Source organism: Schistocerca americana, chromosome 1 (assembly GCF_021461395.2).
Source record: "Schistocerca americana isolate TAMUIC-IGC-003095 chromosome 1, iqSchAmer2.1, whole genome shotgun sequence".
Lineage (NCBI taxonomy): Eukaryota > Metazoa > Arthropoda > Insecta > Orthoptera > Acrididae > Schistocerca > Schistocerca americana.
In genome coordinates, this window is record NC_060119.1 from 946,305,401 (window position 1) to 946,321,967 (window position 16,567).

Consider the following 16,567-nt stretch of genomic DNA (forward strand, 5'->3'; position numbering starts at 1 on the left):
TCAATTTGAGTACATCTTTCCTGCATTCATCACAAATCATGGTGTCATTAGGTATTTATGGAAATAACTGTGGCATTCACACTGACAACTCAATGCTGTACTCTTACAGCACTGCACTTTTTACTAGATTCCATATTGATACAAAAAATGGCTCTGAGCACTATGGGACTTAACATCTGAGGTCATCAGTCCCCTAGAACTTAGAACTACTTAAACCTAACTAACCTAAGGACATCACACACATCCATGCCCGAGGCAGGATTCGAACCTGTGACCGCTGCAGTCGCGCGGTTCCGGACCAAAGCGTCTAGAACCGTTCGGCCACTGGGGCCGGCCATATTGATACAGACATTACTTAAAAACATTCCTTCAATTTATAGTTTTACTTGAAAATGAACTATTAAAAAATACCAAGTTCCACTAAAATATATTAGATAACTAATTGTTCAATGTTCCTAACAGCAGAAAAGTAATATTTGCACACAGCAGAAAACACCAAGGACATGAGGGACACAAGATTGTATACATAATACTCTCAATAGAAATTACATTTCAAATATCGTATCTTATGATCCCACAATTCACCATAAAAAATTTGCTCATTAAAATTAAGTTACTACAATTTTTTAAATAATTAACTCCTGCTTTGTGCTATTGGCCAAATGAGCAATCAAAGCAGTTGTAAGCATGTAACAGGGAGGAGGGAAAAGGGACACAGCAAAAAGTATCACACAGAGGCAGCAAGCGAAGTTGGACAGAATGTAGGAAGGAAGTTTACATTTAATGTCCTGTTAATTACAAGGGCATCTGAGTAACAACAATGGAAGGTGGTTTGACATGGATCAAAAAGATTTAAATAGGGAAGAATGAAGAGGCAATTGGCTGCTTTTTTTTTTTTTTTTTTTTTAAGGAACAATCTCAGCATTTGCCTTACATAAATTAGGGAAGTCATAGGAAACCCACACTGTAAAACTGAATCCTTGCCCTCTCAAATGTGAGCCCCTATCTTACCAGTGTGCTGCCATGTGTGGTGTAGTAGAAGAAAATTACAGTCAACAATAGCTGATAAAAAGGGCTAAGCAAAGAGAAAGTAAAACACAGGGAGCATAAAAGCGAGTGTTACTGATAAAATGGACACACACTGCATAAAATTCCATAAATACTGGAAGCACATCATGTAGAAGTGCCCTGCCAGTTAGCAAATTACTGGTAAACCAATGAATGTACTAATGGCTGTGAGATTATCTGCTAAAATGTATTAGCACTATTAGGGGCCATTAGAAACTCTTAATAGTACCTAAAGACTGCCGTCTGGGCCTGAAAATTACCTAAGAAACCAAACAGTTTACAGCAGAAAATACAGTAAACTGATCCCACTGCGCGTATTTTAAATTGTCGTCCAAGTTTTAAACTTCACTCCATTCTTCACACCTATCAACACAAAATCATATCATTAACTTGTCACTGCAACCATCAATAATGTTTGGTCAGCAAACCAAATTACCCACATTCATGTCCTAAGAATGATTAAGTGTGATAAACTGACCTATTTCTTCATAAAATCAAAAAAAAATGTCACCAGAGATCTTCAAACACTATGACAGAAATGCAGTAGATGAAAATTCCAATAGCCCACACATCCTCCACAAGGAATCATACATTACTACACAAAAACCACAGAGTCAAATATTATGGCAAGATAGTGCAAATGGTTTTTCTTTCAATGGATTAAACTTTACAGTTTGGCTACAAGTATTGCACAGGGGAACTGTTTGATCAATATAATTTTACTTCACTGAAGTATTTGTCAACTGCATAAAACAGAATATAAATATGTGTTAATAAGTGAATTAAACATTTTATTTCATTATTAACACTTTCCCCTCCCCCCCCCCCCCCCCCCCCACACACACACACACACACACACACACACACACACACACACACACACACACACACACACACACACACCAGACATGTTACAGTGTGTGGAAAGGGTACTTCAGGTGGTGGTGGTGGTGGTGGTGGTGGTGGTACTACTACTACTACTACTACTACTACTAATAATAATAATAATAATAATAATAATAATAAAAATGAAGAACAAAAAGGCTGTTGCAAAGGAGCACGAGGATGTAAAGAGCAACTGATAATAGATGCAGAGGTGACATATCAAGCTAAAACTAAACAAAGGTCGCTACACTACGCATTCATTGATTACCAAAAAGCTTTTGATAGCGTACCCCACTCATGGTTACTACAAATATTGGAAATATACAAAGTAGATCCTAAACATAGTAATGAAAAATTGGAAAACCACACTTAATATCCAAACAAATTCAAATAATATCACATCACAGCCAATGCAGATTAAGTGTGGAATATACCAAGGAGACTCATTAAGTCCTTTCTGGTTCTGTCTTGCTCTGTACCCACTATCCAACATCCTAAATAATACAAATTATGGATATAATATTACTGGAACATACCAATGCAAAATCACACATTTGCTATACATGGATGATCTAAAACTACTGGCAGCAACCAATCAACAACTCAACCAATTACTAAAGATAACAGAAGTATTCAGCAATGATATAAATATGGCTTTTGGAACAGACAAATGTAAGAAAAATAGCATATTCAAGGGAAAACACACTAAACAAGAAGATTACATATTGAATAACCACAGTGACTACATAGAAGCGATGGAAAAAACAGATGCCTATAAATATCTAGGATACAGACAAAAAATAGGAATAGATAATACAAATATTATAGAAGAACTAAAAGAAAAATATAGACAAAGACTAACAAAAATACTGAAAACAGAATTGACAGCAAGAAACAAGACAAAAGCTATAAATACTTATGCTATACCAATATTGGCCTACTCATTTGGAGCAGTGAAATGGAGCAACACAGACCTAGAAGCACTCAATACACTTACATGATCACAATGCCACAAATATAGAATACATCACATACATTCAGCAACAGAAAGATTCACATTAAGCAGAAAGGAAGGTGGAAGGGGATTTATCGACATAAAAAACCTACATTATGGACAGGTAGACAATTTAAGAAAATTCTTTCTAGAACGAGCAGAAACTAGCAAAATACACAAAGCAATCACTCATATAAATACATCGGCTACACCATTGCAATTTCATAACCACTTCTACAACCCTTTAGATCACATAACATCAACAGATACGAAGAAAGTACATTGGAAAAAGAAAACACTACATGGCAAGCACCCGTATCATCTAACACAGCCACACATGGATCAAGACGCATCCAACACATGGCTAAGAAAAGGCAATATATACAGTGAGACGGAAGCATTCATGATTGCAATACAGGACCAAACAATAAACACCAGATATTACAGCAAGCATATTATTAAAGATCCCAATACCACAAGAAGAATGGGTAGCTTTGAGAGATGCAGTAGTGAAAGCAGCAGAGGATCAAGTAGGTAAACAGATGAGGGCTAGTAGAAATCCTTGGGTAACAGAAGAAATATTGAATTTGATGAAAGGAGAAAATATAAAAATGCAGTAAATGAAGCAGGCAAAAAGGAATACAAACGTCTCAAAAATGAGATCGACAGGAAGTGCAAAATGGCTAAGCAGGGATGGCTAGAGGACAAAGGTAAGGATGTAGAGGCTTATCTCACTAGGGCTAAGATAGATACTGCCTACAGGAAAATTAAAGAGACCTTCGGAGATAAGAGAAACACTTGTATGAACATCAAGAGCTCAGATGGAAACCCAGCTCTAAGCAAAGAAGGGAAAGCAGAAAGGTGGAAGGAGTATATAGAGGGTCTATACAAGGGCGATGTACTTGAGGACAATATTCTGGAAATGGAAGAGGATGTAGATGTAGATGAAGATGAAATGGGAGATATGATACTGCGTGAAGAGTTTGACAGAGCACTGAAAGACCTGAGTCGAAACAAGGCCCCTGGAGTAGACAACATTCCATTGGAACTACTGACGGCCTTGGGAGAGCCAGTCCTGACAAAACTCTACCATCTGGTGAGCAAGATGCATGAAACAGGCGAAATACCCCCAGACTTCAAGAAGAATGTAATAATTCCAAAGAAAGCAGGTGTTGACAAATGTGAAAATTACCGAACAATCAGTTTAATAAGCCACAGCTGCAAAATACTAACACGAATTCTTTATAGACGAATGGAAAAACTAGTAGAAGACGACCTCAGGGAAGATCAGTTTGGATTCCGTAGAAACACTGGAACACGTGAGGCAATACTGACCTTACGACTTATCTTAGAAGAAAGATTAAGGAAAGGCAAACCTACGTTTCTAGCATTTGTAGACTTAGAGAAAGCTTTTGACAATGTTGACTGGAATACTCTCTTTCATATTCTAAAGGTGGCAGGGGTAAAATACAGGGAATGAAAGGCTATTTACAATTTGTACAGAAACCAGATGGCAGTTATAAGAGACAAGGGGCCTGAAAGGGAAGCAGTGGTTGGGAAGGGAGTAAGACAGGGTTGTAGCCTCTCCCCGATGTTATTCAATCTGTATATTGAGCAAGCAGTAAAGGAAACAAAAGAAAAATTCGGAGTAGGTATTAAAATCCATGGAGAAGAAATAAAAACTTTGAGGTTCGCCGATGACATTGTAATTCCGTCAGAGACAGCAAAGGACTTGGAAGAGAAGTTGAATGGAACGGACAGTGTCTTGAAAGGAGAATATAAGATGAACATCAACAAAAGCAAAACGAGGATAATGGAATGTAGTCGAATTAAGTCGGGTGATGCTGAGGGAATTAGATTAGGAAATGAGACACTTAAAGCAGTAAATGAGTTTTGCTATTTGGGGAGCAAAATAACTGATGATGGTCGAAGTAGAGAGGATATAAAATGTAGACTGGCAATGGCAAAGAAAGCATTTCTGAAGAAGAGAAATTTGTTAACATCGAGTATAGATTTAAGTGTCAGGAAGTCGTTTCTGAAAGTGTTTGTATGGAGTGTAGCCATGTATGGAAGTGAAACGTGGACGATAAATAGTTTGGACAAGAAGAGAATAGAAGCTTTCGAAATGTGGTGCTACAGAAGAATGCTGAAGATTAGATGGGTAGATCACATAACTAATGAATAGGATTGGGGAGAACAGAAGTTTGTGGCACAACTTGACCAGAAGAAGGGATCGGTTGGTAGAACATGTTCTGAGGCATCAAGGGATCACCAATTTAGTATTAGAGGGCAGCGTGGAGGGTAAAAATCGTAGAGGGAGACCAAGAGATGAATACACTAAGCAGATTCAGAAGGATGTAGGTTGCAGTAGGTACTGGGAGATGAAGAAGCTTGCACAGGATAGAGTAGCATGGAGAGCTGCATCAAACCAGTCTCAGGACTGAAGACCACCACAACAACAACAACAACAACAACAAATACCACAACAGATAAATGCAGACTTTGCAAACAACAAATAGAAACAGTAGATCACATAACAAGCGGATGTACAATACTAGCAAATACAGAATACCCCAGAAGACATGACAATGTAGCAAAAATAATACATCAACAGCTTGCCTTGCAACATAAACTTACAAAACAACACGTTCCCACATACAAGTATGCACCACAAAATGTACTGGAGAATGATTAATACAAATTATACTGGAACAGAACCATCATAACAGATACAACAACACCACATGACAAACCTGACATCATACTCACCAATAAAAAGAAGAAATTAACACAACTAATCGAAATATCCATACCCAATACAACAAATATACAGAAGAAAACAGGAGAAAAAATTGAAAAATACATCCAGCTGGCTGAGGAAGTCAAGGACATGTGGCATCAGGATAAAGTTGACGTTATACCGATTATACTATCAACTACAGGAGTCATACCACACAATATCCACCAGTACATCAATGCAATACAGCTACATCCAAACTTATATATACAACAACAGAAATCCGTAATTATTGATACATGTTCAATTACCCGAAAGTTCCTAAATGCAATATAACATATACCGTACAGTTAAAAGGAAGTCACGCTTGATCAAGGTCCGCGTCACTTTCAATTTTTGACCAGACATAACGTCTGAGAAAAGAAAGAAATACTACTACTACTACTACTACTACTACTAATACTAATACTAATACTAATACCACCACCACCCACCCTATTTTCCTATTCCATTTGCTAATGGCACACTGGAAGAATGACAGACACTAAGCCTCAGTATGACGATCTATTTCTCTTATCTAAATGATTAATGGAAAATCTTATATAAAGATGTGAAACAAATACTAACAAAGAGAGAGAGATGTGAAACAAATACTAACAAAGAGAGAGAGATGTGAAACAAATACTAACAAAGTGACAGAGGGGCTGGCCAGTACTTACCTCAGCTCAGTACAGTCGATAGATACACAAAACAGAACAGAAAATTTTTATCCTAGCTTTCGGAACTTTGTTCCTTCGTCAGGGAGGAGAGAGGAAAAAAAGGGAAAGAAGGGAAAGTTGATTCAGTTACTCATAACCCAGGTTATGAAGCAACAGGGGAAAGGTAAACAGGGAGGGTAGCCACTATCTCTTTATTTCTCTTATCTGCCACTCATGATCATTCCACAGTATATATATGAGAGAAAATAGTATGTTGCTGGATACTTCTTAGTTAAATGTGTTCTAGAACGTCAACAGTAAACCCTTCACAACACACAATTTATCTCAAACTCTGCTTTGCCTACTATTACTTTAACAGTTTTACTTTATAGCACTCCAGACACACACACACACACACACACACACACACACACTCCTGAATATTTTACTATTATTACCACTTTGCACTGACTGACCACTGAGAGTGTAATGTAATAATAATGGATCTTTCCAGTTATTTATGTGTGATACATTAATTTTATTTCTGTAGACAGCCAACTTCCAGCCCATAAATCAAGCATCACCCTCTGCACATGTCACTCCACATCAGTGACACCTTCAACTTCATCGATAAACAGCTACACTGAACTTTTGATGTCATCCACAAGGTCATTTACATATATTGTGATCAGTAATGGCTTTGCAATTCTCCCTCAAGATATGCATGAAGTTTTATTTACATCCGAATATTCTGCATCTTGACCTCCTAAATAATTACCCAGAGAAAACTTTGGCCTCCAAATTTTATGCATCTCTGCACGAACATCCCGATTATAAACTGCCACTGCCACTAGTTAGCACCAGCATCCAGATTATGATCTTTGTAGCTCCTCTTGCTGTCACTAGTTGCCATTTTTTGCGGTTTCACGTTTTGTTACAGTTTACTGCTACTGGCTTGTGCTTGTGAAGTTGTTGCAACATTATCAAGTTGTTTTGTAGCATTTTGCTGTGGCTGTTGCAGTATTATGTCTGCCTGTAGTCTTCTAAAATGAATAGTGATTATTTCAGTGAGGAAGAGCAGAAGGAAGATATCCCTGCTTCGCAATCTGGTGATGTCTTTCTTCAACTTTCATCAAGTGAGGAAGACACCGTTATAAATTGGTCTCAGGTGAGAGAGCACCATGTTGTGGATCAAAATACTGATTGCACTCCACCAAGATTTCTGTTTGCTGATAATCCCCACAGTACGATTCCTTTTACTGATAGTGAACTCCAAATATTTGTAAACTTTTTTGACAGAGACTTGACTGAAATGATACATGTGGAAATAGCTAAACATATCAGCCAATGTGTTTCAACAATCTGATGTAATGTTTTGTAGCTACTGTGTCAAGATCTTCAAATTTTCCTTGCTCTAACCATTTTGCAAAGTGTTGTTCAGAAACCTGAATTGCATATGTTTTGGATGTAGCAGGCAAGAATATCAACTCCATTTTTCTATGATGTAATAACTTACAAGAGGTTTTGCCAACTCAAATAGTACCTTCATTTTTCTGATAACGTGTATGGTGCTATAAATTACCCAAATCCTAAGCTGAACAAATCTGGCCACTTTAACAGCACTTTGAAAAAAATTCAAACTTCCGTTGTTCCTGAATGAGACATTATGGTAGACAAAAGTCTATTTTTGTAAAAGGGACAACTGGGTTGGGTACAGTACATCCCAATGAAAAGGGTGAGATTTGGGATAAAATTCTACATGCTTTGTGAATCTTCTAGCGGATACATGTGGTCCCTGATTATTTATAGGGGGGAAAGACACAAAGCTGGATGCAGACTTTATTGATTTTTCCAATGTCATTGCAAGTTGTTTTGACACTTTTAATACCACTCCTGAAGGAAGGTTACAGTCTACTGACAGCTTTTAAACTTGCCCACAGTAAACAGATCTCCTAATTTTGAAGTCCACCAATAGTTATGTAACAGTAAAAGAGGACCCTAAAAGAGATGCCACAATCCCTTTGAAATAAAAAATAGCACAGGAGCAAAATTGCAATTGAAAGATGAGGAAAAGTTCTAGCACTGCATTAGAAATACAAGACGACATGGTATTTCTTTCAACTGTCCACACTATGGATATGGTGAGACTAAAAAAGCCAAAGCTTGTGACTGACTACAAAGACACAATGAGAGGAACTTACGTTGAACCTATCAGAAAAAATAATTGATAAATACAAAGGGAGTGTCATTTCTCCTAAGTCAAGCTGACCAAGATGAATGCCCCACACTCTTCAGTTGACACAAAGACAGTTCCCAGAAGTCAATAAACTGGCAGAGAAGAAGAGCAATCTGACACAAGAATTCACAGTTTGCTACAAGAAACAGGATCCACATGGGAAACATATTCAGAGAGAAACACAATACCACTGCCCCAGGTGACAGGACCCCTTGTGCACCACACCATGCTTCAGAATCTAACACAAAAACATATTTATAACACCAATCTAGTGCGATTTTTATATGTATATGTTATCTACCTTTTAATTTGTATGTTCAAATAGAAAATTTTCATATTTGTTGTAACAAAGATTAGCAATGAGCCACAGTTACCCTGGGATAATACCTTTTACCCACTTCAACCTACAATATCTCCTTATATTTTCAAGCTAAACATGGGAATGAGTTGCCAAAGCAATACATTTTCGAAAACGTGTAAAACTACAAGAAAGAAAACATAAGGTTTTGAAAGTTTTGAGACAGGAATAAGTACATTAGCAGGTTAAGAATAACATGCTGAGTTATCCTTCAAAGTCAACACATATTATATATTCTATAACCTTGTATTTTGTTCACTATTCACTTGAAGTACACAACTGTGTCAATTGCTACTCAGAACTCAAGGAACAAAGAATTATTGTGGGCACCATTCTATGTTCTTGTTCTCGTGGATAAATAGAGCAAGCAGACTTTCACAAGACTGATGTCTGCAAAACCAATTTTTGTTCCTCCAAGAGAATTTTACTCTCAGAAAAAGTCTTTACAAAGGTATGAAAAATGTATCATAATTCTAAAAAACAATTGCAAGAGAGTGATACAGGACAACATTCAACAATAATTTTCACACTACAGCAGAGTATGCACTGATTTGATAGTTCCTGACAGATTAAAAACAGTGTGCCGAAATGGGACTTGAACCTGCGACCTGTGCATTTTGCAGGCAAGTATTGTAACAACTTAACTGTCCAAGCATGACTCACAACCTACGATCTCAGCTTTACTTCTGCCAGTTCAGCAACCCCTACCTTTCAAATCTCAAAGAAGGCATCCTGCATACGTTGTGGGACTAGCACTCCTGGAAGAAAATGTACTGCGGAGACCTAGCTTAACCCCAGACCATGGTATTGTTTCCAGGATGAATTTTCACTCTGTAGAATAGTATGCGCCTATTTCAAACTTTCTGGCAAATTAAAACTATCCATCAAGCTGGGAACTCTGCTGCAGAGTAATAATTATTCTGAAATGTGTTCCTTTTTAATGCTAGCCATGGTGACTTCTCGACAAGTGAAAGCAAATGAATGGAAAATATAGAACAGAATACACACAATTTATTTGCTAGGGATGGGGATTTGTCTTGCTGAAAAGTCTCTACAAAAATCTCAATTCTTGAGACTCTCACGAAGTGTTTAACTGAGTTTCACTGCCCTGTTTGAGAATTTAAATAAATGTTCTGTGTAGCAACTACTAGACAGCAGCCATCAGGTTGAGCTTTTTACCAACTTGATGCAGCTGTCACAGTCACATACAGAGTACAGATATTTCAAATGCAGTTATCAGCACAGTAATCCACGCACAGCATTTGCACATATCAATACACAGCTTGAAACAGGAGAATTCACAGCTGATAGGTTAAAGTTTGTTCTACATTAATATGGGAACTTCAGTTTATTTACACAAAGGAATAACACAGAACTAAAATCAGTAATCAGAAACGAGCATTTTGTTGCTTTTAACTGACTGAAGTTGTATTTGCTCTTCCATTGATTTCGCCTCTAATCTGCCTTTGTTCTAAACATCTATTCATAACAAACAAAATTTTAAAAAGTGCAAAGAGGAATAGAACAGGTTTTCCTTTATGGTCTGCAAGATCAAACAAATTAATTGTTATAACAACATAAGTTTCCTGAGTTCCAAATAGAAAGCACTATATTATTTCTATATTTAAAGTACATGCTTATTACACTTTTATTTGACCAAGGACAGTTGCTACTCACCATACAGCAGAGATGCTGAGTCGCAGATAGGCATGGAGGGGTAACAGGGTGGGGTGGGGGACATTTAAGTCCTGTTTGTGGAAGCATACAGGGACGAGGCGGGAGAGAGTAGGGCAGCTAGGCGCAGTCGGGAAGGGACAGCAGCAGAAAAGGAGAAAAATAGAAAGACTGTGTGCGCGTTGGTGGATTAGAGGGCTGTGTAGTACTGAATGAAGAAGGGAAGGGGATAGGTGGGGTAAAGGGCAATGACTAACAAACGTTGAGGCCAGGGGAGTTACGGGAATGTAGGATAGATTGTAGGGAGAGTTCCCACTAGCGCAATTCGGAAAAGCTGGTGTCTGTGGGAGGGTTGCAGGTGGCTCTGGCTGTGAAGCAGTCACCGAAATGAAGAACGTCGTGTTTGGCAATCTGCTTCATTTCAAATCCTGCTTCACAGCCAGTGCCATCTGGATCCTTCCCACTGACATCAGGATATAATGTAGGTAGAGTTCCTCCCTGCACACTTCAGAAAAGCTCATCATGGTGGGAAGGATGCAGATGGCACAGGCTGTGAAGCCGTAACTGAAATGAAGAACATCATGTTGGGCGGTCTGCTTCACAACCTCTGCAATCTGGATCCTTCCCACCAATATCAGCTTTTCTGAATTGCGCAGGTAGGAAGTCTACCTGCTATATATCCCACGTTCCCATAACCCTCCTGGCCTCAAGCTACATTAGTCATTGTCCTTTACCCATCTATGCCCTTCCCTGTTCCCATTCCAGCAATATATAGCCTGGAGGTTAGACGGAGAGCAAAGGGGGTGGGCGTGGGGTTCATCAGCACAGTGTATGCGTGTGTGTGTGTGGGGGGGGGGGGGGGACACGCGGGCGCGCACACACACACACACACACACACACACACACACACACACACACACACACACACACACAGTGTGCTGATGAACCCCACGCCCACCCCCTTTGCTCTCCGTCTAACCTCCCGAATACACCTAACTGCCCTACCCTCTCCCCATCTCGCCCCTGCATGCTTCTGCAAGTAGCACTTTACCGCCCTCCACATCTACCCTGCTATCCCTCCCTCTTTTTGGCCCAATCTCCTCCTTACAACCACGACCCAGTTTGCTTCTCCCATTGTGCACTTCTACTCGCAGTCTGGTCTTGGTTGTGTGTTTTACAGTACTTCTGTTGCACCTATCTGCAACACAGCATCTCTGCTATACGGTGAATAGCAACTACACTTTTCATAATACTGTCATTATTCCATCCTGTATTTTCCACTGTTTGATTTTACCCTTGTATTTATAACATTACACTGAGCACAAATGGAGCTGCAGCCACATTGTGATCGGTAATTTGAAGCCTGAAGTACAGATGCAAGTCGGTATCTGTTTATGGCTGCATAATACGATGGGCTGGAATGCAAAACTTGCAATTCAGTGAGGGAATAATGGACAACAAAGTATTGATGCACGTAACGCATACATATGTGAGTGAGAAAAACCTAGGTGTGAACTGGAAACAATGGTGCCTGAAGTACCCTTCATCACATAACATATGGTGTTTTTCCATGTATAGATTTAAATGAAAATAATTTTATCTTACAACAAGATAGTGTTAATAAGCATAATAACATGAATCCAAGTCCACCACAAATGCTGACAGCCGGCAGGGGTGGCCGAGCGGTTCTAGGTGCTAAAGTCTAGAACCGCGCAACCGCTACGGTCGCAGGTTCGAATCCTGCCTCGAACATTGATGTTTGTGATGTCCTTAGGTTAGTTAGGTTTAAGTAGTTCTAAGTTCTAGGGGACTGATGACCTCAGAAGTTAAGTCCCATAGTGCTCAGAGCCATTTGTACCATTTTGAAATGCTGACAATACAACTTCCCCAGCTCAGTCACACTGATCTGTGTGTTTCTTTATTTAACTCTTTTTCACCTCTGATCAACCAGAAAATAATTTTTTCCAAAAACTATCTGGATAGTTTAAAGAACACTTACAATAAGACACTTCATTAAAATGTGAAATGTCTCATATCTTTGACGCACAGTTCTTTCAACGTACAGCTACCAGCAATATCATCAAAATTCACACAGTTAGGAGAAAATGAATATTATAATATCTTTAGGAGACAGTATATAAACAATACGACCATTGCTATAACCCACAGCATTAAACTGTGTCCATCAAAAGGGTTTTCTGAAAATTACAAGAAACAGGTTACCTCAGCAAGAAAAATATTTCGTATAAACACACAGCAGCAGAAAAAGAGAAAAATAGAAAGACTGTGTGCGACACTTACACGCAAGTTTTCGGCCACAGCCTTCGTCGGAAAAAGACACACACACATCATTCATTCACACAAACAAGCACACCTCATGAACACAATTTACAGCCTTTTTCGTTGCCAAAGATGAGGTATATACACTCAATTAGCACAAGACCCCACACTTTGCAGAGTAAAGAATGTAAGAGAGATGAATTCAACAATGTAGGAAAAGCTAGACTGCTCCTTACCATAAAGATAACACATTACATTGCAGACACAATTAGAAGACACTTACATGTAACCTTTCGGCCACAACCTTTATCAGAAGAACAGAAAAACAAAACATTCACTCACGCAAAGAAGCGTATGTAATACACACATTACCACCGACTCCGGTAGCTTGAGCCAAAATGTAGGAGTCTGCGGTCATGTGTTCATGAGGTGTGCTTGTTTGTGTGAATGAATGATGTGTGTGTGTCTTTTTCCGACGAAGGCTGTGGCCGAAAACTTGCGTGGAAGTGTCGTAACTGTGCCTTCCTGCAACTTAGCATGTTATCTGTATGATACATAGCAATTTATCTTTTCTTACATTATTGATATTCCTTCCTGGAGTTTCCATTGTTTGACAGATGAATTCATTTTTTTTTCCCCCCAAAGCAACTTTTCTGCACTGTCCACTCTTTCCAAAAACTGCACTAATTCCTTCATTAAGACTAGTAAATTACCATTTTCAACTTAGCTACTGACTCAAAATTTTCATATTTTCACACCATCTGAAATTAAACAAGTACTAAAAAGTTGATGTTTTAGTGTTTTGATTGTGCACATCTCTCAAAAAGTGTTGTATACCTCAGAAAAAAAAAGTGTGCTGTGTCCCATGTCTATAGCGTATTACATAACCTCTGTAGGAAACAGTACAACTTATTCACAACACCGCTGATAAAGTGAAAAGGACAATAACTGAAGTTGGAATCACTAAAAGTTGCTGTGACTTTTTACAATGACAGTGTATTTAGAAATGAAGTATGTAATGTTTATGACATAGTCCCTATGAACCAAATTAACATTATTTGATCAGCAACCAAGAAAATCCCAAATTTCAGAATTAAAGGTACCAATAAGACAAAATGTTATCTTAATTTAATTCAAATCTTAGTGATATTAGGAATGGTTTCTCCAAAGCAACAGAACTATGAAACCAGCAGATACATTAAATATTAAAAAAAGGATACGATATAACAGTGTGAACTTCAGTTAGTTTCTCCTTGTTTTTCAAAACGTATATTAAACACAAAGCAAATATACTTGTCATATGCATGCTGAGAGATATAAGAAACATAAAGAAGAAACGATAGTTTCTTCTTCCAATGCAATTGTTCACCCATGGGCAGTGATGATCAAAGGTCTGAAAAGTAAGTAGTTTTCAATTATTGTTGTGTCAAAAAACACCACACACACACACACACACACACACACACACACACAGACACAAATCAAATGTTATGGAATGAAAAATTTTTGTTACGCTACTGTAAACATTATGTACTAATACGAGAACTTTTAATGTTTATGTTTATTATACAGCATGATCAATCCTTAACACAACTGACTGGCGGGCATTCCCCCCTACTGCAGCATGTCAGGGGAATACTTCCCACTACACTACGCATTATGCTTACTTCCCTCTACACTACATATTAAGCTTACTTCCCATTCGAGTAAGCAGGAAGGAGGAGAGGTGGGGCCCAAAGGTGGTGGTGCAAAGGGTAATTGGGAGGAAGGGGCAGCTGGAGAGGGGGGGGGGGGTGGGGGGGGGGGGTGGAGCAGTCTCTCTGTCAAGAGGTAGTTCATCCTGAGTTAGAGGCACATAAACTAAAAATTTGTCCAAATCAAGAAAAATCAAGGCATCAAAAGCAATATTAATACCAGAGCTGAGAACTTAAGTGTTACTCAAATACATGGGTCAGGCCAATATGTACGACAGAGCAGATGAACAATCTGCCAGGACTCATCTGCACCCAGAGAAACACCACCCACATCTGATACTTCGTCAACCTGATTAAGGGTGAAGATAGTTACACAGTAAGGAATGCCTTCCAGCCGGGAGATTCATTACAGTATATATGAAGAGGCTGAAAATGCTGTAGATATCATTTGGGTCGACATTTATAAAGTAATGTCAGAGACATAATCAGGTCAGTAAGAGAGTGGGGGCCAGGTGAGTGTTCTGTCTCTGCCGTATGTTTTCAAACCCTGCTTTATGATAGGCAAAGAGAGGAATAGCAAAAACTACTACTACTAAAATGGAAAATAGGTAGTTGCAGAAAGAAGGAGCGAATCTCATCTGAAAGCAACTGAAACAATGAAAAAGGCATGCCAAGGAAGTTGGCCTAGCATCTAGGGTCTTCAGACTTAGCACACAGTGGGAGCTGCCCTGACCTCAACCAACTTGCCCATCATTTAAAACATTATATCCGTGAATAAAAACCACTTTCAAGGAGAAAACAGAGGACCAGTTCGAAATCCGTGGGTCACCAGCCAATATCAGAGGCAAATAATTCAGAAGACCCTGCTTAGCATGAAGAGCCATGAAGACAAGGCATTCCATCAGGATGTCTAACTGCTGTTTATAAGGCTCCATAAGCTCAATGTAGGGATGGCCCATTACAAAAGCAAAACTATGTGTTAATCTGTTATGACCAATGTAGAGATGAAGTAAGATAGTGGATTCTTCCTCAGAGAAACCAAAGAAAGAGCACTATTCAGCAGTAGGTCTGATCAACAGTGCTACGTGTAGTCTGGAGGCTGTTCTTTGAGTTACTACAAAGTGAAACATGATCAAGTGCAATCTGTTCAGTAAAATGTAGATCTCTTAAAGGCTATCAGCTCCACACACGAAACACTACATGTACCCAGCAACAAATGCTCCTGACCAATGGGAGATGGAAAAGCATACCCCATCCTAGCCAAGGTCAAAACTGTCAGTGTAAGTGATGGTAGCATCTTGTTAACCCTGAAGAACTGAGAGGAACAGAAGCTGGAAGGTCATGAGACATGTAACTTTAGGACCTTGCGACACATCAGTCCAAATTCAATGTCTGGGTAAAACACCCAGAGGGATGAGGTGGAGAATGTCGGAAAACATGGTGAGCACATTATATGGAATCTAAGCTCATTAGTATAACGGCGGGGGGAGGGGGGGGGGGGGGGGGGGGAGAGATGCAGTCATGACACGGCGGTATGTTGAGAGTGCAGGCACAACATAGGTCATGTGGTGTGGGGAACAACATGTGACACAAAATTAAACAATCTTTGCTTACATAAGGAAAGGTGAAAATTGCCTTAACAATAATTAATATGATAATGTAAGTTTTCAGTGAGTTTTTCTGTTATCTACACCTATTTCTGCCACAAGTTGCAATAACTGAAATAAATCCAGGGTCACAACCCAGTGATACTACAGAAGTGTACATTGTGAAGATAAATGTTTTAGTGTTTAACTTCATATATTCACCACCAGTACTGAGAGTAACTGGTCTTTATCAAGTTTACTGTCTCATAGGGGCATAAATTCTTCAATAGAATTCAAACACTGAAGCAAAGGAAAGTAATTTTTTTTTTACAGCATTTAGATACCAGTTAGCTCACT

General features: G+C 38.9%; 1 protein-coding gene across 3 annotated transcripts in view; it reads right to left on the reverse strand.

The window, feature by feature from the left end:
* Nucleotides 1-16,567, reverse strand: part of LOC124615620 (palmitoyltransferase ZDHHC8) — a 252,669-nt gene that overhangs the window by 139,241 nt on the left and 96,861 nt on the right. For all 3 annotated transcript variants that reach the window (XM_047143637.1, XM_047143629.1, XM_047143645.1), the window contains one exon: nucleotides 14,151-14,323. In XM_047143637.1, coding sequence (XP_046999593.1) covers nucleotides 14,151-14,323 — 173 coding nt within the window. The remainder of the gene's footprint in view (nucleotides 1-14,150; nucleotides 14,324-16,567) is intronic.